General features: G+C 39.8%; 3 protein-coding genes across 3 annotated transcripts; 2 read left to right on the forward strand and 1 right to left on the reverse strand.

Moving 5' to 3' along the window:
* Positions 1 to 2199: 2199 nt before the first annotated feature.
* LOC145995083 (uncharacterized) lies at positions 2200 to 3600 on the reverse strand. The gene has a single exon (XM_083131616.1). It carries the CDS (start codon positions 3598 to 3600, stop codon positions 2200 to 2202), a length of 1401 nt encoding a protein of 466 aa, XP_082987742.1.
* Positions 3601 to 13072: 9472 nt separating this feature from the next.
* Positions 13073 to 15197, forward strand: LOC145995084 (uncharacterized). The gene is made up of 2 exons (XM_083131617.1): positions 13073 to 13837; positions 14256 to 15197. Exons 1-2 carry the CDS (start codon positions 13073 to 13075, stop codon positions 15195 to 15197), a joined length of 1707 nt encoding a protein of 568 aa, XP_082987743.1.
* A 90-nt stretch (positions 15198 to 15287) lies between these two features.
* Positions 15288 to 16499, forward strand: LOC145995085 (uncharacterized). The gene has a single exon (XM_083131619.1). It carries the CDS (start codon positions 15288 to 15290, stop codon positions 16497 to 16499), a length of 1212 nt encoding a protein of 403 aa, XP_082987745.1.
* Positions 16500 to 24375: the final 7876 nt, after the last annotated feature.

Below are 24375 nucleotides of genomic sequence, written 5' to 3' on the forward strand. Positions count from 1 at the left end.
AGGGACAAGAATCAGGAAAAAGATTCCAGCAAATTCGACGACTGCAACATCAAGAACGTTTATCTGAAGAATGGACGCAATGAAGTGTTCCCGCGCGAGAATTACAATCTTGACGTGACCAAAAACGATTACCTCAAACTTTACGAAGCGTTTTCGGCTTACAAACGCGTAACCGAGGGAAGTGTGGACATGTACTACACGCCCAGCGAATTCAAAGCACGGAGACCCATGACCGTCATCAACACATCTAAGAGAAAGCAGGTGGTGGTCAACAATCGAACCAACATCAAGGTCGTCTGCGAGTTCCACGATGCCTTGCCCGAGGATACCCTATGCAGTGTCATCCTGATTGCAGAGAAGTCCTTCGCCTACGACGTGAAGAACGAGAGGGTCACAGAGCAGTTTTAACAAGTTTTTAACATCTTTTCTTGCACAATAAGTAATTTTTTGGACTAGCACAATCAGTTACAATGGCACAATACGAATTTCACTAGTTCAGATCAGTTACAAATGTCAATTTCATTAGTTATCACTTACAATATCTTTTTTGCACTATAGCACGAGACAATCAGAAAATTTGCACAAAAAAAAATTTGTTGTTGTTTTTTACACGTGAAAATTAACAATAAAATTTCTTTTTTATCGTTTCAGATGCTGTCGAAACATCAAAAACACATACACACACACTAGAAAAAAAGCATGCAACTTTATTTGTAACACACACATACATTCTCCATCTTCATCAAGAAAATATTATAATAAACATAATTATTTTTATCTATCTCATAATAAAACTCTATATCCAAAAATATCACAACATCAAATAACACTAGAGTCGTTAGTACACGTTGCATGCATTACGGAGGTCCTCTGTAGGGTTTCATGGAAGTTTGGGAGGAAAAAAAAACACGTGAAACTCTACAGAGGTGCGGTAATCTATAACCGCAGCCATTAGAAAACTTTTACATTTTTGGTTGGGCACCACGCACCCTGGCGAGGTTATAGGGGCCAGGCATCCTAAAAAACAACAATTATTATTTGTTTGTTTGTTTGTGTTACAATACATAAGCGCGCGCACGTATGTGTGTGGCACATCGTTCCCTCCCCGAGAGAGAGGTTTACGTAGGTCGCAATATATAAACATTTGGCCCCGGACTTGGAAAATTACGATAAAATACACTCATCTTTCAAAAATAAGAGGATGAGAGGAGAGGTTTACGAAGGTCACGATATATATAAACATTCGGCTCCGGACTTGGAAAATTACGATAAGGTGCACTCATTTTTCAAAAATGAGAAGATGAGAAGATGAGAGGAGAGGTTTACGTAGGTCGCAATATATAAACATTTGGTCCCGGACTTGGAAAATTACGATAAAATACACTCATCTTTCAAAAATAAGAGAATAAGAGAATAAGAAAATGAGAAGATGAGAGCGCGCGCGTGTGTATATGCCACATCGTTCCCCCCCGAGAGAGAGGTTTACGAAGATCACTATATATAAACATTTGGCCCCGTTGATTCCAGCACTCCAACTTCATCTCTAATGTTGACGACAATATTCTAAAGGTAGAGAGAATGAGAGAATGAGAGAATGAGAGGATGAGAGAATAAGAGAATGAGAAGAGAGGTTTACGAAGATCACGATATATAAACATTTGGTCCCAAACTTGGAAAATTACGATAAAGTGCACTCATCCTTCAAAAAATAAGAGAATGAGAGAATGAGAAAAGAGGTTTACGTAGGTCATGATATATAAACATTTGGTCCCAGACTTGGAAAATTACGATAAGATGCACTCATCTTTCAAAAAATAAGAAAATAAGAAAATAAAAAAATGAGAGGATAAGAGAAAGATGGGAGAATAAGAGGAGGATGAGAGGAAGATGAGAGAATAAAAAGAGAATGAGAAAGATGAGAAGGATGAGGGGGTGAGAGCTCATCTTTCGCTCATCACTGCCTTTTTGCGCCCGTGAAACATCGTCAGCGTAATAAATGAGGCACGGAACAGGGAGAGAAAGTGAGTTTTTCAACTTTTTGCGGTCGTTTGGTCAAGAAATCAGAGTTGTGGTCAGATGCACAAATTTATACTACTCGTATGCGAAAATGAATATCCTAACGAGAATAAGTAATTAGTAAAAGGTGGAAACTTACGTGGTGGAACTGGAACAGATGTGTGATGGTGACATTGCGGCTCTTTAATCCAATCTTTCGATGTCGCTTATGGAGGAATCTTCTGCTTCGGAGTCACTGGAACTATCACTGCATATTTCACTGTCACTACTGCTTCTGTTGCTGTTAACCCTCATAGTGAGGCTCTCTATTTCAGGCTCCAACAAGCCTTCAGTCTTGATATAGTATTGTTCAACATCTTGCACATGACGGCAGACATCACTCCATTCTTTCGCCCCAATCTCCGAAAATCTTCTTTTACACAGCTCCCACACATCAATTAATTTGAAAGTGACATTGTGTTGTCCAACCCATTGCTTTACGTTGCCCCATATCTTCTCAATGCTGTTCAAATCTGGATGATAAGGTGGTAAACGTAGGACCGTGTGACCATATTCAGCTTGAATTTGATCTAAAACGAACGTTTTGGCTTTGCCCTTATGCAACTTTATGAGTTCGTAGAGTTCAGTTTTATACATACCATCACCGAAGGGAATATTGTTTTGTAACAACCAGTTTTGCATGTCTTGCTTCCTACTATTTGAGGTTTGGCATTTCTCGTACTGAACATTGTGGTAAGAAGCATTATCTATTACTAAAACAGAGGTAGGTGGCAAATTGGGTAGGAGCATTTCTTTAACCCAGCGAATGTAATTCTCAGAATTCATTTCTCTGTGGTAATCTCCGGTTGCTTGATTCGATTTGAAAATCAACAACGCGTTGGGAATGAAACCTTTTTCACTGCCGGCATGTACGATAATGAGACGCTGTCCCTTTGAAATAGGCACTTTCATACCTTTTACACTATCATCGCACCATGCTTTGGGATTTGCGTGCGAACTATGTTTGTACGTTTCATCACTGTATATTTTCGGTCTCCCTTCCCGACGAAATATGGCAATGGCTCTCAAGTAAGCTATACGTGTATTGCGTATGTCACTTCTTTCAATGAGCATCCGTCTGTTGCTTTGAACCTTTTTCCAGCGAAACCCCAGTTTTCGAAATATTTTTCTTAAGCTAGATGATTGACCTTCATATCCAATATCTTGGCGCAATTTCAGCAACACGGATTTCAAGGTAGGAATTCTCTTTTCCTGAATATAAAATTCATTAATTGTTCTTCGCACTACACAGAGATCAAATTCGTCCAAATTTGTGCACCGTCGCGGTCGGTTCTGATTTCTGCGCGGTGTATCATAACTGATAGATGTGCCTTCTTCCACCTTTTCCATTTCCTTTTTTACAGATTTTATAATTTTCAAAGACACACCAGTAGCAGCAGAAACACGTTCATATACTTTATTTAGTGGAATGGTACATCCATTTTCATCGGCTTCCCTTTGCATGAATTGCAGCACGTTTGCCACAACTTCCCGTGTTTGCCCACGAATCGTCCTGCGGAAAACTTTAGAATGAACGGGAGGCATGTTTCCCTTGAAACGAACGAACAAACGATTTCCAACTTGTTTCTGCCTGGCCGCCCACGACAACAATATTCTGACTCGTGCTTTTCTCCTCTCCCCTCCCCTACCTCGCGCCACCTCGAACCTTTGCTGAGGCTCGTTGACCAGCTTTCATCCATACGCCAGAGAACTTCCGAAAGTGCGCGAGCTCTACCAGCGTGTAGTGCAATCCGGTTTGCCAATTTTCGGTCGGTTCGCGGTTCGTGAACGCGTCAAAATGGAGCGAATTCTCGCAGCAAAGACAGTGCTAAAACGTGAGATTACGCGTCTTGAGAATCGTGTAAATTCCGGGACTTTAGACAATGCCACGATGTCTTTGTGTGGTGATAAAGCGACGCAACTATCAAGTGACTGCAAACAACTATTAAGGCTCCTTCATACATTGACGAAAACGCGCAGTGCAGACGTTCCGTTTTAAACAGATTTTTCAGTTACGAGCAAAGATAGGATCTCGGGGTTTGTTTTCTATCCTTCAGAAAATATAGCTGCGTAATTGGGCATAAAAATGGGAAAAACCGTAATTTTCACATGCAACTATCTCGTTAACCACGCAAGCTTATGGAAAACTGTTTTGTTGGGGTCATGCAATGTTCATTGTACTTGACATTAACATCATCACTCTAGAAGTCAGTTTTTCTATTTTGAGACTGTTTGAGGAAAACGAAACCCTTGCAATACGTAAAAGTGTCCCTGCACTGTGGCGACATCTCGTGCAGATAGTTAGAAGCGTTCTAAACCCCACCCACATTAGAACGCGGAGGGATACAACAAAATAGCTCGTGAAGACAAAACACGATCGCAAGAGACAGGGAAGTGTGCTTGCGTCAACTGGACGTGTTCAATTGCAAAATATGGGTGACGGCAGCAAGTGTGTTTGGCGTAAGATGTGGACTCCGAGAAAATCGTCTGCTGCAGAAACAACAATGAAGTTTCAAGCGCTACAAAATCGCCGGCGAAATAAGGGTTCAGAATGAAATATAAATAATACCTTTCCGTTTACTACATCATCAAATGGGGAAGTATTTATCGGTTTCCATTAGACATTTACATTGTACGTACGTAAACCAGTAACGTTATTTTGAGTAATTCAATTAAACCGGTGTCCTTGGCAAATATTACGCTATAATACGTAGAACAAGTTTGCTGGGGGTCCGGACCCCCCCCCCCGAAAGGATTATGAAGTACGAAAATTAAATAATGTAAATATACTCCTTTAGCAATTTTTGCATATTCGATGGATAATTTCCTCTGAACGCGTATTGGAGGGAAGGATTATAGCTATAAATATCATACGGCTTTGAAGTATAGCACCCGAAATACTTATCAAGTACTACTATTTTTACTCTGAATATTTTGGAAGGCAATGATTAGGATTGAGATCATAAGGCTTTGAAAGACATAAAGGATTAATTTAGGGCGTCTGGACCCCCTCCCCCAAACGAAAAGATTACCAAGTAATAAAATAATAACAATACTCGTTTAGCATTTGTTGTATATGATGGTTCTTAGCTTTATCTGAAGACACTGAACTTATTGGAAGGCAGTAGCGTACGCAGGATTTTGTCAAGGGGGGGGTTATTTCTAAAACTTTCTCCAAATTCACATTACCTTTGATTTATTATACTTTAATTAAATAATAATAATCACAATTAATTAATAATACTTATAATTAATTAATTAGCTGAATTACTACTAATAATACTACTAATACCACTACTACTATTATGTAGTAGAGATCTACATAAATATACCATTTATGAAAACAATAGAAAGAAATTACTTTCTAATCATTCAATTTTTATCAAATCCTGGGGGCATTTTTTTGTTTTTGTTTTTGTTTTTTGTCTGGTCAACGAGGTGAGACATTTTAAGGGTGAAGAAAATCCATAAAACAAGAAAATATATTAAAATAAATTGAAATAATTAAAGTATGGAACTCATCCAAGAAGCTGCGGTGGTCTGGTCGGTAGAGCATCTGACAATCACGCGGGAGATCCGGATTCGATTCCCGAAATTGGTTGGAATTTTTCCGGCTTCTTCCCTGCATAAATGTCCCCGATAATTCACATCTGGATTGTCTCACTGTTCTTACCAACAAAACATTTTCCAATAAGCTTATTTTCGTTTGAATAATTGTCTAGTCAACAAGGTGAGACATTTTAAAGAGAGACATTCAAACGTGCTGCGGTAAATAATACAATGGGAAGGCAGACTGGTGACTGTATTCTTGTCTGCCTAGTCTTTGTCTATACATTAGCCTCTAACAACGAACCAAGAACTTTCTTTAGTTAATTCTCATTGTTCACACAAAAACAATGCATGTTCGTTGAACACTGGCGTACGTAGAGGCATGGCCGATGGTTAGAGGCACATACTTTTGGTAAATAAAAAAGCAAAATTTCAGTATAAAAACAGTCAATTTCGGGTTCAAAAGCTGTAAATAAAATGAAATTTCGCTGTTATAGCAGTGAAAAAGCGGTATATAAAATTACATTTTGTTTTTAAAAATGTGAATGATTTAAAAACTGCACTATGACACAAAATAAACATATCCCTTCTAATAGCACATTAAATCATTACCAGAATATTAAGTTTATTCCTGTATAGAGGAGTCCATTTTTGCTTTTCAAATATTTACAGCAAAATTAATCAATTTTCCGTGAATTGCATAACACACAGGATACTTCAGACTTCAGAAAGTGTCGCGTCGGTATATAAACGGTAAATTTCGTGTTTAAGAGTCTATTTTGCATTTTGCAGTTCATTTCACATCATTTCGTGACAAGACAGGGTAGAAAAATGCACCTCGCACCTTTCAGAAACCTTAAAATTTAACATTGCAATGTGTTATTTCAAATTTCGTTTTATTTTTGTCAAAAACGAAATATGCATGCCTCTACCGATGATGCTACAGCCCCTACCAAAATTTTGAGAAAATCAGAATTTTCAAATAAAAATCCGTTAAGAACTTTAAAAAATCAAAATGTGTAAATACGAAACCTCTTTTAAAGTGAGTCCCGATTACCATTTTTGTCTTTGAATACAATGTTAATAGACTGAAAAGCTCCAAAAATACGAAATATTTTATTATGCATCCTGCCCTCCAAAACGAAGCCATGTGTTATCCACATTTACTATTCCGGCCCCTCCCCCCCCCAAAAAAAACTGCGTACGCCAGAGTATTGAATATTGTTGCAACTGAAATACAAAACATTTTATTTCTCTTTTAAATCATAGTTACCCTCATATTTCACTTTCAAGAACTTGTGCTTATTATAAAGGCATCACTCTGAAAGACGCGTGTGCTTGGAATGCTGTGCTTTTCTCCATGCTACATGGAAATAATAATTCAAATTATTATTATTATTAGTGGTAGTAGTAGTAGTAGATGTAGTAATAGTATTGTCCCAGATCTTTGACTGTGGTAAATTGGCCATTTAAAATTTTTTCCACAGCATTTTTCATAATATTTCACAAGCTCAAGGGGGGGGTTTAAACCCCGTAACCCCCCCTTGCGTACGCCACTGTTGGAAGGCAAGGATTATATTGGGATAGCACGGCTTTCAATGATATTACAAAGAAGGTTTATGCATACTACAACTCATAACAATATGTATACAATATCTATCAGAAACTTCACTGTATCTAACATTTATTTCGTTATGCAATTATCGAAATTAAGTGTCTCTTTTCTGTCAAACATGTAACACCTGCACATGCCATCAAGACGAAGAAAGTAACTTTCTGGAAATTTGACGAAGAGCTTAACGCCAATATCGTGAACACCACACATAACTACTATTACCACGTGTAGGGTAATAGTAATTATTACACGGAGAAGGTACTGTATCTTTGGTCTGTGGACACAGAAAGGTGTTAAAATAGAATACATCCAGAGAGATGATCAATTCTGGAAGAAGAATATGGAAACGCAGCTACAACAATTCTATGTTGAGTGTCTACTACCAAAACTTGTCTATCCACGGCACACATGTTCAATGCAGATCCGAAATCCCACGAGAATAATCCAAGCCCAAAATAGAAGGGAATAAAAAAAACACCGGCAAACCGATCAAGAAGGAGAATCTTTCTAAACGAGGTAACCTTTGTAGGTAACGTATGCACTGTTTGTGGCATAGTTGGAAGTAGTTATTTCTGGGAGGCCTACACATAACGTACAGCAACAGATTTTACTATAGTAAGTATTTAGAGGATAATTTCTTCATGAATTTGATCTTATTTATGTATTGCAGTGCACAGGAGGCGTTTTGTATAGCAACAGAGAATATGTTTACCTTTGAGACTGATTTTGTCATATAAATTGTTCGCAAAGTATTATTAGCTTATGTAACGTAATGTACAGAAACACAGGGCGCTTTCCAATTATTGTGAGAATTTCGTTGTCATGTATTTGTTCTTATTGTATTACATAGTGTATCTACGTGCACTGCTGTTCATGAATATTTAAGAAGCTCATTGTTTGTGTCCGTGTATGATTTTTTTTATTTTTTGTAGCCCAGTAATTTTTTACCTGTTAGTCAGAATTTTTTAATTTTCTTGTTATTTGTACTTCAAATAAGCAAAAATTGGAATAGTATACAGGGTGGGCCAGATTCAATTGGGCAGTTTTCGAACATTAGTAACCAATAAATCCAACAGCATACGGAAAAATTGGAAAGTACATTTTGTTGTCGATAGATGGCTGCATCATACGGTATGCTGTGAACGAGGTTGATCGCTGGATTGGCCGTCGAGGGCCTGTGGAGTGGCCAGCCCGATCACCCGACATCAACCCACCAGACTTTTTCCATTGGGGTTACCTCAAACACAAGTTGTACGCTAATCCCACTGACAGTGAGCAACATATGCGTGAGGTGATTGTTCAGGAGTAAGGCGTGTGAAAATGTTGCTTTGCGTCTACAAGCCTGTGTTGACTTAGATGGTGCCCAGGTCAACCACTATCTTAAAAATCAATTACTTATGTGTGTGTGATTCCATTTTTGTAACAATTTTGTAGCCGTTGGAATTGTTAACATTTGTCAATAAAAATAAAATGAAGAAAAAATAAAAATAACATCTAATCAAAAGCTGCCTAATTGAGTCTGGCCCACCCGGTATATCTACATAAGAAAATGTTACTTAAGCAAGAAAAATAAATGTACCTCGAGAAAAACCAGTCTACTCCGTTCCCTGCGATGTAGATGGCAATGTCTGTTCTCATCATCCCATTCATTACTCTTCACCACGAAATAAACTTTATCTGCAGAAAATAATACAGAAAGACTACTAATTCAGTAACGCACAACTTTGCTCTTCCAGTGTGAGCGTTGTTCGTTGTAAAAGCAAAGTTGTAAAACTACAATTTTAGCATACGTGTAGTTAATTGTACATGATCAGAATGATATGTGTATATCTTATGGAACACTGTCCATTCAATGAACCTGTTGTGATCACTGACTGGGCAAACTGAAGAAATGTTTAATTCGTGCTCTGTTTTAAACTAACTAGTGTCACACGAAAATATAAACAGTTCATATTATTAGATTACTATTGTTAATAAATGTTATAATAAAAATAATGTATTGCCGGCTCCCGTGGCGGAGTGGTTAGCACATCGCGCTACGACACCAGGGGTCCCGGGTTCGAATCCTAGCCTGGGCATCGTTGTATGTGAGCAGTGGCGCAGGAACGTTTTGCATTTGGGGGGGTACAAAATTCACCCTCCCCCATATATATATACACGCACACACACATACTACTTCAAACCAAGTGTCACAATAATAATAATAATTATTATATTTAATTAAATTAAAATATTAATTAAATATGTAAATTAATTAATAATGAATTATTATTACATGAATAGGTAAAATATAGTAAAATAATATAGATATAACAGCACGTATTCATTATCTAGCTTACGTGTAGTTAAGATCGACAAGATTTGCATAAAAACAACTGCCCTGGCAAGGAATTTAATGTCAAATAGAAAAATAATTGAATATTTATTAAATAACAAAAAAGGAGTTGGATCCAATTAATGAAAAGTAAAGTTCCTGATTAATATTTTATGGATGATATTAGTAGTGTCCATAAATGTTTGGAACCCTTCAAAGCTATAGGCGTCAAATTCCTTGCCTTCCAATAAGTTCAGCGGAAATAATCATCGAACAAAAGCTAAACAATATTTTGATTATTTACTTTTACTACTTGGTAAGTCTTTCGGGGAGGGGGATCAGGAACCCCCCTTAAATACGTCCTTGATATCTAAGTATAATGTGAAATATTATATTTTAGAACAACACACACGAATGTCCTGTTATTTAATGCATATTTTGCATAAATATTTTTTTCTTTATTTTTCTTAGAATTTAAAAAAAAACAGATTTTAAAACCAGATAAAAATTCTGAAACCTCTGGACCTCGTTCGGGGTTTGTTTTAATTTAACGGAACGGAAAATCAGGAGTTTTAACTGTGAAAATTGCTAACAAAGATACATCTATTCATTTTAATGCAGGTTGAGATTAAAGGGGATGAGGAGGATCTTGGGCCACCCCAACCAGAAATAATCATCTCCCACCCAATGGATATAGAAATTACATTATTAAATATATAATACTTATGGAGTTCCACTTCAGTTCTTTTCATTCTAATTTTAAAGTGCCATAGCTACGCATAAAAATATCTTAAACAATTTATGGCAGATGTGTACCACATCCAATGCCTTTTAGAAGCCATGTATTTGGTATTTTCTCAGACACCTATAGGGCGTTGTATTAAAAAAGAAAATAAAACTCGAGTTGAGATGGTTCCCGATCAACTCGTAAGAAGTCTAAGTTTGAAATATTTGTGAAACATTTGACAAAGCATTTATTTCTTATATAATTACAATTAGCTGTACCTAATGACACTCTACAAGCACTTTATCATTACGTATACAAAACCGAAATCCTTCAGATCTCAGAGGAAACAAGGAAAGTTATATGCTCAAGACTTTTTTCTTCTTTTCAATCGTTGGTGGACAATATGAAGAGCCAGCCAAGGTTTCTTTTCATATATAATGGTATTAAATGCAGGTGCATGCGTGTGTTTTTGGGTGACATGTCAATTTCTCGTTTATGTGAAAAGGTAAACTTTAATGTAAGCAAAAGCATGTGCGCGTCACAGTTAAAAATTTTCGCATCTACAGAGAAAATCCAAAACGCATTCCCACCTCGCCGGCCTCCGTGATGATGGGGGTTAGCATAGCGCGCTATGACGTCAGAGGTCCCAGGTTTGAATCCCGGCCTGGGCATGGGTGTTATTTGTGAGTGTATATCAATTTCATCATATCATCACTCATCCTCATCTTCGCGATTAGCCAAAAGTGGCAGAAATGCGAAGTAAAATAAATAAAATAAATGAATCAAACACCTTGTGAATCCATCCAATCCAAAATATACCAATAGAACCTGCAGTGAATCTCATTTATGTCGTTTATTCATCTGACTAATGTAATGTACAGTTTGACTTTAGGGTTTAACTTAAAATGGCGTTGTGTTTGTGTTGCATTCGATATCACAATTAGATTATAAGCAATTAATATCCAATTTTAAGTATACCCTAATACATAAGTAAAAATAAGTCTCCCTGATAAAGTCGCAAATTGCATCCTGTTTAAATGTCTAGGAAAAATTTAATTTCACCTAGGAATGATATCGCTATGCGATGAGTCGAGAATTGTCACAGCCTCATCTCATCTCCTGTGTGGTGAGGTCCTTCTCGTTCTTGTTTGTGCTTATTTTTGTTTCGGTTTCCACTCTGAAGTTTTTAAAACTTATTCTAGATTCACTTCATGCTCAAATAGGCTAATCGGGACTCTATTTCCAAAAAAATATCTTAAAATATGGGTTTAAGTATAGTTTTCCGTACACCATCTTACAAAGTTATGAAAAATATGGGTGAGGTACAGGAGTACATTGTACCCCCCAAGTTGGTCTGTCGTGTCTCGTCTCGTTTGTGTAAATATTTCGTTTCGAAAAATTACATTTTAAACATTCAAAAGAAAATGGAGTCAGTCATATACTCTTCTGATGAAGATTTGTATCTTATCTTCGAATCGACGAGACCACTTCTTTAGCATTCGTCTGCAGCATGATTTTCTGAGAGCAAATATGGTTCCATCGTTCCACACACATTTTAAACAATTTTCATCTCCTTAAGGAGGTTACCAAGAACACAGGTCAATGAACTAACTAGTAGCAAGCACAATGTAGTAGAATAAGTTTGCAATGGATTGAATTTCTGTGGTAAGAAAGATAATGCTCATAAATTATAAACAATATACACTTTTTTTATTGGGTGAATTGAAAATAGGTTCTTTTAACAGTAGCACCTTCCGTCTGCTGTAAAATTACCAAAAGGGGGTACAACTCGATTTACTAGGGTACAGTACCCCCCTTTAAAAATTTGGGGGTACAATGTACCCCTGTACTCCCCCCTCCCGTTCCTGCGCCACTGTATGTGAGTGTTCATTCATCATACTATCATCACCATCTTCGCAAATTAGCCAAAAGTGGCACAAAAGGCGAAGTAAAATAAAGCAAATCAATCAATCAATCAAAAACAATGTATTGTTATTATTACTATAAATACTAAAATCTAAACAAACTCGAAACACCTCGCGACAAAATTCTGCGTACGCCAATTATAGTTACAAAAATTGTAATTTCTATTTAGGAACTGTAGGTACAAAATAGGAACAGTTTTCGATTTTTCTTTCATTGCTCTTTATGGAAGATTAAAGAGAGAGAGAGAGAGAGAGAAAGTGTCTTTTCCCCTCCCTGCCTCTCCCACATAATGATATATCCAAGATTCAAGACATGAAAGCGCGGCTGTGTTTACTATTCCATTTCATGAATGTTTGAGAATCTTTTGTCATCAAATTACGGATTTACTATCCATGAAAAATTCGTTACGTGTTAAAAGAACGATAATTCATGTTTGCTTTCTTCGCTCGCCTGCGCGCCAGATTGTCAACTGCTTCACAACAAACAAATTCTCGTCCTTCCACCCTTGCAAGCGATTGTGTTTGTTTCCCCTCAGGTACCCACCCCACTCCAACTGCTCTCCCGTCAGCCGTGAACAGTAAACAGCAAATGCCTACCTTCAACGATCTCATATGAAGATCTGTTTCCATGTGTAGGTAATCTTTTATACTTTTTTAAAATCATTTCGCTGTTTCTTTAACATAACTTGTGTAGGTTCGTTAGGGACTATTTACTGTGTCGGAGCTCTACGAGGAAGTAGAAGCTGAGACCCAAGCAAACTGTGAAGACTGCCAATCTCGTGACGTACTCGGTTACGTCCGAGATACGTTACAGAGTAAGCCACGCAAAAACCAACCCACATGACCCTCCTTTTCTCTTCTTCTTCCTCAGATTCGACTTTCGTCAAATGTATGAAGGAGCCTTAATTGATCTTGCTGCAAGGGACGCTAGTGACTTCGAAAGGTATGAAGGTGAATTAGGTGTGGAAGAAGACAGACTTGATCAGATTGTCTACAAGCTTCGGTCAGTACAGTTAACGGCATCAGGAAGTCTTACATCAGTGACGTCATCATCACGTGACAGCCCACCCCAGCAACATGTAGGTGAAGTTAAACTACCGAGATTGGAAATTCCTTCCTTCAGCGGATCGCTGGAGGACTGGCTAAGTTTTCATGATTTGTTTAGTGCAAGTGTCGATAAAAACGCGAACTTAAGTGGTGCACAAAAACTTCAGTATTTGAAGGCTTCTCTCAAGGGCGAGGCTGCCTTGCTTATACAATCGTTAGCAGTGACAGATGAAAACTATCAACATGCGTGGGAGTTGCTCAACAACCGCTATTCTAACAAGAGGGAATTAGTTAGCAACACTGTCCAGCGACTGGTGAATCAGCCGCAAGTGAATGAGAACTCGCACACAAGTTTACGTCGTCTTATCGACACTACAAATGAGTGCATTCGTGTTTTAAAGGTGCTCGGTGTACCTGTTGAATCATGGGATGCGATTCTTATTTATCATACAACAAAAAAGCTCGATTCTGAGTCAAGAAAACAATGGGAACTCTCTCTCACGTCGCAAGAAGTGCCTAGTTTTTCCGAGTTGAACCAGTTCCTAGATCAGCGTGCGCGTGCATTGTCGTCAATTGCAAGTGAAAACAACAATCGGCGGAAGGCGGTGAGTCATAATAAGCCTTCAACCTCTTCCTTTGTAACATCAGCTGTTTCCTTCTGCCCGAAATGCTGCACCAAGCAACACAAACTACACAAGTGTGAAGAATTTCTTCAGATGTCCGTGCAACAAAGGCACAGTTTCGTGAAAGAGAAGGCACTTTGCTTTAATTGTTTTGAACAGCACAAATTAAGAGTATGTACATCAAACGGGTGTCGCGTCTGTGGAAAATATCACCATACTTTAATTCATTTTGACAAGGCTAACAAGAATGGGCAGTCGACCAGTTCCTCTCCCCCACAAGTGTCGTCTCATGTTGCAGAAAACAAGTTAGTTAAAACCTCTGGTGTACCACTATAAAACCACTATAGTATTGTTATGTACTGCTATTGTTAATGTTAAAAACAAACAGGGTTACTTTCAGCCTTGTCGTGTGCTTCTAGACTCTGCATCGGAAGTGTCCTTCGTGTCTGAGACGTGTTTACAAAAATTGCAGTTACCTAAGCAACGCACAAACATAAATATTTCTGGCATAACTGAAAGGGATGTTTACACAGCCAATCCTATAGCCAATGTTCAGTTTCTGTCAAAGTGCAAGACACAACTGTACAGTGTAAGGGCTGTGGTAGTGAAGAAAATTACAGGGAATTTGCCAAGGGTGCAAGCACCAGGGGCGTGCACTTGGTCACACATACAGGGCTTACCCTTGGCTGATCCTACATTTAACGTGAGTGCTCCTGTGGTTATTTTACTAGACTGTGACATTTTTCCTTTATTGTTGGGAAGTGGACGCTGCGTGGGACCTCCTGGTACTCCATCAGCTTTAGAAACAGTCTTCGGTTGGGTGTTATCAGGACAAATTGATGGTAGTGTTGGTAATGCAAATACCAACTCAGTCTCATCTTTCCATGTGTCATGTGATTTGAATACTAACGTACGTAATTTCTGGGAACTTGAAGCATTGCCAACCCTTAATCATTTAACGTCAGAAGAGAAAAAGTGTGAAGCACATTTCATAGCTACTCACCAACGAGAGAATGGTCGATATGTAGTTAGCTTACCATTTCAGAATAATGATGTGGTGTTAGGGTTTTCAAGAGAAACAGCAGTTAAGAGACTTAAAAGTCAAGAACGCAGACTTTCTCACTCCCCTGAACTTCGTAAACAGTATAATGCTTTCATGACTGAGTATAGAGAACTTGGACATATGGAACTCATCCCCCCTGAAGAAATAGATAAGGTGCCTAGTGAAAGCTATTATTTTCCTCATCATCCTGTATTTAAAGACAGTACGACCTCACCTATTCGTGTAGTTTTTGATGGCAGTTGTAAAACGTCTACAGGTGTTTCTCTTAATGACACTTAAATGATTGGCCCTAAGTTACAAAGTGATATCATTAGTGTGATATTACAATTCAGAATACATCAAGTAGCCATAACTTCTGACATCTCAAAAATGTATAGACAAGTGAAAATTAATCCAAAGGATACAGACTTTCAGAGAATTGTGTGGAGAGAGGATCCTAGTGAACCATTTCAAGACTTCAGATTATTGACTGTTACTTATGGTACTGCTTGTGCACCATACTTAGCTACGAGGTGTCTGCAACAATTACGTGAGGATGAAGGTGCAAATTTCCCCCTTGCTTCAAATGTGTTACTTAACCATGTGTACATAGACGATTTTTTAAGTGGGAGTGATTCTACGGAGGGTGCTATAGAACTGTACCATCAACTAACCCAACTCCTGCTTAAAGGTGGTTTCGAACTTCGCAAATGGTCCTCAAATGATCCTAAGGTGTTAGACTGTATTCCAAGCCAGTTGCTTGAAAGAAACGTGCTGTTTCAATTTAATGACAGTGGCTGTAAGAAAACATTGGGGATTCAGTGGTGTCCTTCCTTGGATCATTTCTCCTTTAATGTAGTGAGTCCAATTGTGAATTCTGCGTTGACCAAGCGACTTCTCCTCTCAGAGATATCTAAGTTGTTTGATCCTTTGGGGTGGCTATCATCTACCACAGTGAAAGCCAAATTATTGATACAAGAACTGTGGAAATTAGAACTTGACTGGGATAATGAACTTGCAACTAATGTAGTTGATAAGTGGGTTAGTTACTGCAGTGATTTACCAAATTTGCAAACTATTAGAATTGAACGTTGCATCATTCCAAAAGACTGTATCGAGCTTCATTTAGTCGGGTTTTGTGATGCATCTGAAGCAGCCTATGCAGCGGTTGTTTACCTTAGGTGTGTCTGTGCTGATGAACAAGTCCAGGTTAAACTTGTTGCCTCAAAAACAAGAGTGGCTCCTCTGAAAAAGATAACACTTCCACGACTGGAACTTTGTGCTGCATTATTGTTGGTTCGCCTCATTACTTATGTGCGAAAAGCATTGCCAGTCAACTTCACAACTGTTACCTCCTATTCGGTCTCCAACATAGTTTTAGCGTGGATAGCTTCATGTCCTAGTCGTTGGAAAACTTTTGTGGCGAATCGGGTCTCTAAAATACAAGAGGAAGGTGATATAAAGTGGTGTCATGTCAGCGGTAAAGACAATCCTGCTGACTGTGCAAGTCGTGGGATTCCCCCTTCCAGCTTAGTGACACATTGTTTATGGTGGCAAGGGCCTCCATTTTTACATGAGCTACAATTTCTTGAAAACAAGTGAGACATACAAGAAAGTAGTGAAGTGAGTGTAGAACAGAAGCAGTCTGTTGTGAGCCTTGTGTCAACACAAGACAACCCATTATTTGAGAGGTATTCTTCTCTAAATAAACTGCAACGTGTAGTGGCCTGGTGTAAACGGTTCATTTTCAATGCCCGCAACAAAACTAACAAACTGCATGGTCCATTGAGCACTAAAGAGTTGTGGGACACACTTCTGGTGTTAGTGAAAATTGTGCAACAGAGTGAATTTGCCAGTGAAATTAATGCTCTTAACAATGGTTTACCCTTATCTTCAGGGAGTACCTTGCATAGTTTAAATCCATTTTTTGATGAACTAGGTGTTCTCAGGGTGGGCGGCAGATTGAAACACAGTAACATTCCATACAGTGCCAAACATCCTATTTTGCTGCCCAGAAAGCATAGATTAACATACTTAATTATTGCATATGAGCACATTATTCTTTTGCATGCAGGGCCACAACTGGTTCTTGCAACGCTACGCCAGAAATTTTGGATAATTCATGGTCGTGACAGAGTGCGTCAATTAGTGAAAAAATGTGTGACGTGCCATAGATATAATCCTACCAAACAACTAATGGGAAACCTGCCATCACCAAGAGTAACAGTTAATAGGCCATTCTTACAATGTGGAGTGGATTACGCTGGACCAGTAATTCTTAAGGAAATGAGTGGTCGTTCTCGTCGAAGTTACAAAGGCTACATAGCATTGTTTATTTGCTTTTCCTCTAAGGCTATTCATCTTGAAGTAGTGAGTAGTGCAACCACTGCAGCCTTTTTAGCTGCTCTTAGAAGATTTGTGTCTCGCAGAGGAAAGCCACGTGACATGTACAGTGACTGTGGAACTACGTTTGTTGGTGCAAACAAAGAGCTAAAGGACATCTTAAAAACTATGAACAATTGCAAGCACAATGAAGAAGTAGCTAATAATCTGAGCAGTTTGGGAATACAATGGCATTTCAACACACCTCTAAATCCTCATGCAGGAGGATTATGGGAAAGTGGAATAAAATCAGTGAAATTCCATCTTAAAAGAATTGTGGAAAATACGTTGCTCACATTTGAAGAATTGTGCACTGTGTTAGCACAGATTGAAGCGTGTTTAAATTCAAGACCACTTACAGCCATTTCCAGTGACCCAAATGATGTGCAAGCTCTTACTCCAGGACACTTTCTTATAGGAGATGCATTGGTGTCAGCTCCAGAAAGAGATCTTACCACATATAAAATTAACAGACTTTCACGGTGGCAACTTACACAAAATTTGATGCAACATTTCTGGAAACGTTGGTCTCGAGACTATCTCACCCAGCTGCAACAACGTTCGAAGTGGAGAACACAACAGAAAAATCTTCAAGTTGGTGATTTGGTTCTCATCAGAGATGATCAGCTTCCTCCACAACAATGGAAACTTGGAAGAATATGTGAGGTTCATCCAGGTACTGATGGACTCGTAACGACTGCTACAGTGAAAACCAGTACCGGCAATTACAAAAGACCAATTGTAAAGCTATGTCTTTTGCCATTTAATAATGATTGTGAAAATTGAACATTTGCATTCAATAATTTCAAATAGTTCTAGTGTGCAATATGTGTAAAATTGTTTTTCATATTTTTTGTTTACAGTGTACCATTTAATTTTTTATTTTTTTATTTTTTTTATTTTTTTGAAATTATATATTTCAAGGTGGGCGGTATGTTGGCCCCCACAATATACTTGGATCCAACATGGCGGCCAAGACATTTTTCTTTATATTTGCCAAGTAGGTGTTGGCAACACTTGTCTTCGAGTGCGCAGCAAGTATGGCTGCAGGACGTCGTTTTGTGTCTACAGTTTTATCTCTTGTCATCTGTGTGACAGGGAATGTGTAATGTATGTACACTTATGTGTCTGTCATTAAACATGTAAGTAGTCCAATCAGGCCGGTTCAACGCCTTCTTTTGGGGCTCGGTGGGGCTCGCAGTGTTGCCAACCGCTTATTCGAAAAAATCACCAAGGTTTTTGGTCTAACCTAACCTAAAACAGCAAGGAGCTGGCAACTTTGCTTGAGAGTTCACAAACCGGAAGTGGGGCTCGGTGGGGCTCGCAGTGTTGCCAACTTCTTACTCGAAAAAATCACCAAGGTTTTTTTTTGTCTAACCTAACCTAAAGCAAGGAGCTGGCAATCTTGCTTGAGAGTTCTGCAACCGGAAGTGGGGCTCGCAGTGTTGCCAACACCTACTCGAAAAAAAAATCACCAAGGTTTTTCTTGGTCTAACCTAGCCTAAAGCAAGGAGCAGGCAATCTTGCTTGAGGCTTGCGTTACAGTGCATAAAGCAAGGTTGGTAACCTACTGGTACTTTTGCCATAGTTTTTTACAAAAAAGAGAGAGAAGAGAGGGAGGGAAGAGTTAAACAACCGACGGCCTACCTACAGCTTTTCTTGTCTAACCTAACCTAAAGCAAGGGGCTGGCAAAAATTGCTTGAGGCTTGCCTTACAGCGCATAAAGCAATTTTTGCCAAACTACATATACTAAACAAGGAAAGCGGGCACTGCCGTAAAAGAGAGAGAGGGATGGATGGGAACACTGCACGGGTTCAACGTCATCAAGTAAAAATCGCCTTAATGGTTTTTTCTTGTAAGGCATGATCTCTATTTTCTCGCGGTGTTACTAACTCCTACCTACACTTTTTTTTTTAGTTGGCAAGGGGCTAGAGAGAGAGAGAAAAACTTATAGCTGACAACAGTAATGAGCGAATGTGCCATATCGTAATTTTCCAACTCCCGGGGGCCAATGTTTGTATATTGCGATCTTTGTAAACCTCTCTCTCTCTCGGGGGAACGATGTGCCACATATACGCACACACACACGCACACGCACACACGCGCACGCGCGCACGTATGTATTGTAACACAAACAAACAAAATAATAATTGTTGTTTTTAGGAGGCCTGGCCCCTATAACCTCGCCAGGGTGCGTGGTGCCCAACCAAAAATGTAAAAGTTTTCTAATGGCTGCGGTTATAGATTACCGCACCTCTGTAGGGTTTCACGTGTTTTTTTTTTCCCCCAAACTTCCATGAAACCCTACAGAGGACCTCCGTAACGCATGCAACGTGTACTAACGACTCTAGTGTTATTTGATGTTGTGATATTTTTGGATATAGAGTTTTATTGTGAGATATAGATAAAAAATGATTATGTTTATTATAATATTTTCTTGATGAAGATGGAGAATGTATGTAAATAAAATTGCATGCTTATTTTCTAGTGCGTGTGTATGTGTTTTTGATGTTTCGACAGCATCTGAAACGATAAAAAAAATTTTATTGTTAATTTTCACGTGTAAAAAAAAAAAAAACAACAACAAATTTTTTTTGTGCAAATTTTCTGATTGTCTCTCGTGCTATAGTGCAAAAAAGATATTGTGATTGATAACTAATGAAATTAACATTTGTAAGTGATCTGAACTAGTGAAATTCGTATTGTGCCATTGTAACTGATTGTGCTAGTGCAGAAAATTTCTTATTGTGCAAGAAAATAGATGTTAAAAAACTTGTTAAAACTGCTCTGTGACCCTCTCGTTCTTCACGTCGTAGGCGAAGGACTTCTCTGCAATCAGGATGACACTGCATAGGGTATCCTCAGGCAAGGCGTCGTGGAACTCGCAGACGACCTTGATGTTGGTACGATCGTTGACCACCACTTGCTTCCTCTTAGATGTGTTGATGACGAACATCGGCCTGCGTGCTTTGAATTCGCTGGGCGCGTAGTACACGTCCACGCTTCCTTCGGTCACGCGTTTGTAAGCCGTGTAAGCTTCGTAAAGTTTGAGGTAATCGTCTTTGGTCACGTCGAGGTTGTAATTCTCGCGCGGGAACACTTCGTTACGCCCATTCTTCAGATAAACGTTCTTGATTTTGCAGTCGTCGAACTTGCTGGAATCTTTTTCCTGATTGTTATCGCGCCCGGTCTGAAAGAGCACTACGACGAAATCTGGCATGTCGAACTGTATGTTGTTGAACTGCGTCGTCACGTCGAATTCCATGTGACTTCCCGATGCCACCTTCTGTACGCACTGGTAACTGTGAAAGTGAATCGCTACCTGCGGACTTTTCAAGATCTCCGCTTTGTACTTGAGGGCGTAGTTTGTTTCGTATTCCACCACCGGCATTCTCAATTCCATGCTCCGGATGAAGCATTTCGCTGCTTCGGGTAAAGTGTTGGCTATCGGCGTGGTGCCGTCCGGACCCAAAGTAGCGTATCGCATCAGTGCGTCGTTGTCGTTGGCCGCTCTTCGAAACGTGACTCTCAGTCCTCCCTTCCACATGATCTCCTTGTAGTCCGAGAAGAAACCAGGCAGCAGACGCATGGGAAAGAGCACCGTGTGACTTTTCGTCGATATTTTGGTCCCGGCTTCGAATCCCCCGGCCTGGTAGTACGCTGCGTCCGTTTTGGATAATTTCAACGTTCCCACTGCCGTCGACGTGATGCCTGGATAATCTATTCTGTCGATGACGGTGTTGTGTTTCCTCACCTCCACCTGCGAGAACAGGTGAGGCACGAAGTTGTCCACGAGTATCAAGTTTGCTGCTGCGGGAAACGCGTCTCCGCTTTCCTTCTTCACCACGTCGAATTGAAGGTAAAGGTCCGCTCTGTGAGGATGAACGAACCCATCCCCTACGTCCACGTCGTATTCGATCTCCCTGTTCGCTTCGTTCAGATTGGCGAACGTGCGACGGTTGGGAGGGAAAGATTGCAATTCGTAACTTTCGATTTGCTCCATTTTACATGTATGGTTATTTATTATACGTTGATCTCCACGATGGCCGTCGTAGTGGCACCTGCGAAATCCACCACGTCTCCTTTCTCGTTCGTCACCACCAACTCTATGTCGTCTATGCGGTTGCGACATACTGGAAAATAGATCGGCGAAGAGGGCGTGTAGATGATCGGTTCCATGAACTCGGAACTTGGTTTGAAAGTGGCTATGATTCCCGTCTGCTTGTGACTTCCCAGTAATCCGTCCGAAGATTTCGTGATCATACCTTCTGCCACGTTGCAGTGTACGTTCAGAGTCTCTATGGCCAAAAATTTAGGAATGTTTGTTGCCACGTGCTTGATGCCAGCTTCGAGTTTGGTGTCGTTCTCGAAACCTAAAAGTTCTCCTATGGTGCCCAGGTCCACGGTCTCCGTCGCGGATAGGATTTCCACTCTGTGCGTGACCGAATTTTGAGAAAGGTACGTGCCTTTGGGTAACTGAGCTTGCAAAGTGGAAAGATTGTATTGTCCTGGCGTGACGACGATGTGTTCGCTTCCGACGCTAATTTTGTTGTTGTGCTGGGTGACGTTAGGTATGAGGTACATGCTGTAGAATGCACGCAGAGCCACGGATTTAGGATAGACAATGTCGTCGTGCAGCGTGAGTTTCAAGATTGAAGATTCGCTCGTGAGATGGAACACGCCCATCCTAGTGATGCTGTTTCAGGTTCCACAGTACTTTCTGGAAATCTTCGACCGTAGGGTTATTTATTTTAGAGAGAAACGCGAGCACGGAGAGGCAGAGATGACCGCAGTTCACGTCTCCGAAATCTTGAATGCGTTCGTCGTTGTAGTATATAGAGGTTTTGTTCGTTTTCAGATAATGAATTAAATTTGTAGGTGGAACACCTCCGAAAGAATCGAAAACGAATGCTTTATCATTATTTTTGTGGTAACATATCCAATGCGTGCCTGGATTTTCTTGACCGTCCAAGTTGACTACTCCACATTCTCTTTTTTTCACGCTTGAAGGTAACGAGTCGGACATGAAAACTCCTCTGAAGTGTTTGATTTGTAACGGTTCGATCAGAGATTCAATGTCTCGGTTGGTGAGTGCTTCTGTTTCTTTTTTTTATATTTCTTCAAAGCATCGAGGTTGCTTTTTTGTTTTTTGGTTATACCTTTCCCCTTCTTCTCCATGGCCAGGTTGTGACGTTTCTGTTCTTCCAATTCCGCCTTGTTCTTCTTCGAGTCGATGACGGTTTTCGCAATGGCGGCACTTCCGCCGGCCAAACTTCCAACGGCCCCCAATGCTGCCAGGATGGCCGGGATGCTGAATATGAAACCTCCGATCTTTTGCTGTTTCCGCGAACGCTGCAACCTTTTCAATTGAGGTGTGCTGAGCAGCAATTTCATTCCGTGTCCTTTGCTCAAGCAAGAACGTTTCTTCTCGCGTTGTTTCTTGGTGAGTAACCCATCGAGAGCACCTAGATTTTTTAGATTGGAGTATGGTATCTGGTACACGACACCCTTGGGCTTCATGTTGATGCTCTATGTGTTATTTTCACGGTATGTTATTTATATATATATTCTGAGATTTTTTTTTGTGTAGTTTTTTACGGTATGTTATTTATATATTTTCAAAGCCTCGCAGTCGTTACACAAATTCTATAACGTGCTTCGTTTTCTTGCCAAGAAGTTCTTTTGTCCCCTTGTACACGATTCGAGTTTTGTTCTCGATTAAAATAGATAGCTTCTCGTCGCATAACATGCTAGCGTATCGATCTGGTAAAAATAGACTGTATTGTGCGTTGAGCAACAGGCGTACCTTGGGACCATACTGGGTAGAAACGATTGAACCGGAAGTTATCGTGTAAGGTTTGTCGACTTCCAATTCCTGAATTTTTACATACTCGACTGACAAATTTAGCATTTGTTTTAATGCTTGGAGATCACTTATTTTCTCGGTCGTCATATCAAAAAAATTTCAAAGTGTTAGAGAGAAATTTAATTGTTTTTCACGACGTGTGTTTTTTATATATACCGAAGATTATTTTTTTCACGATGTGTGTTATTTATATATCAAGTTTTTTTTTTCACGATTTGTATCGAAGATTTTTTTAACAGAGGAAGAAAGTTCGTGCTTCGGAAAACGCAAGGATCTGCGTAGTGATATCTTCCTTCTCCTGCATAGACTTGTACCAATCATCAGTATACCGTCTTCTTCCCTGCATCGCCTCGTACAGTTCGTCCGACCTCTCCTCCAATTTTTCCCCTGCAGCCGAAAGCAGAATGTTGAGATCACCGCACCTCAGGCCGCTGATCTCCCGAAGAAGGTCCTTGAGAACCATTTCACAAGGAATGCGAAATTCCGGCATTGTTCTTGCTATGTTTACAAGTTTATTAACATCTCCGTTAACTACTTTCTTGAAGATTTTAGATAGTAGCTCGGGCGGCAAATTAGTTATGTAATCCATGTTGTTTTTTTTACTGTATGTTATTTATATACCCCACCCCAATTTTTGTTTCGTGTTCATGGCGATGGTGGTACCTAGTGCGGCGACCCGTTCACCCAACGATGCGTCTCTACTCACGAATCTTTCGAAAGCTGCGTGCTCTAACTTTCTGTCTGCTTCGTGACGTGCATCCAGATCCGTCTGCGTGGTGTTGTAGGCGATGTCGTGATCTTTGCATGCGGCGTCCAACGGATTCACACCCTTGTCTCCTCTCTCCAATCTTTTCTCGAGTTTGGTACCCGGTCCGCAGTACTGGTAGCCAGGTAGATGCATCTCGAAAGGTAACTTGTTGATGATGTCGTTCACGAGTCCTTTTCCTTCGGCCACGTTCCAGAATTTCGGAGGCAGCGTGTTGATGATTTTGATCAGGTAACCTATGCCCTTGTCGTCGTTTACGATGAAGTTGGAAAGTTTCGTGCTGATCATGTCCACGATGCCAACCTTCTCGTTGTAGAAATTACGGTTGCCTGCATTCTCTTCGCCGGCTATCACCAACAATCGGTCCACGAGTTTCCTAACGTCGTCCACCCAAACGAATTCTTTGGGTAACGTGTTGTAACGTTTGACGCCGCTGCCTGTTTTGACCTGGTTCCAAATCGGT

The sequence above is a fragment of the Lepisma saccharinum genome, chromosome 11 (assembly GCF_977018435.1).
Source record: "Lepisma saccharinum chromosome 11, izLepSacc3.1, whole genome shotgun sequence".
Classification (NCBI taxonomy): Eukaryota; Metazoa; Arthropoda; class Insecta; order Zygentoma; family Lepismatidae; genus Lepisma; species Lepisma saccharinum.

Coding starts and splice junctions, on each gene's coding strand:
- LOC145995084 (XM_083131617.1), top strand. CDS start 13,073: ATGTATGAAGGAGCCTTAATTGATCTTGCTGCAAGGGACGCTAGTGAC. Junction 13,838..14,255: donor ACAACAATCGGCGGAAGGCG/GTGAGTCATAAT, acceptor GGTTACTTTCAG/CCTTGTCGTGTGCTTCTAGA.
- LOC145995083 (XM_083131616.1), bottom strand. CDS start 3,600: ATGCCTCCCGTTCATTCTAAAGTTTTCCGCAGGACGATTCGTGGGCAA.
- LOC145995085 (XM_083131619.1), top strand. CDS start 15,288: ATGTATAGACAAGTGAAAATTAATCCAAAGGATACAGACTTTCAGAGA.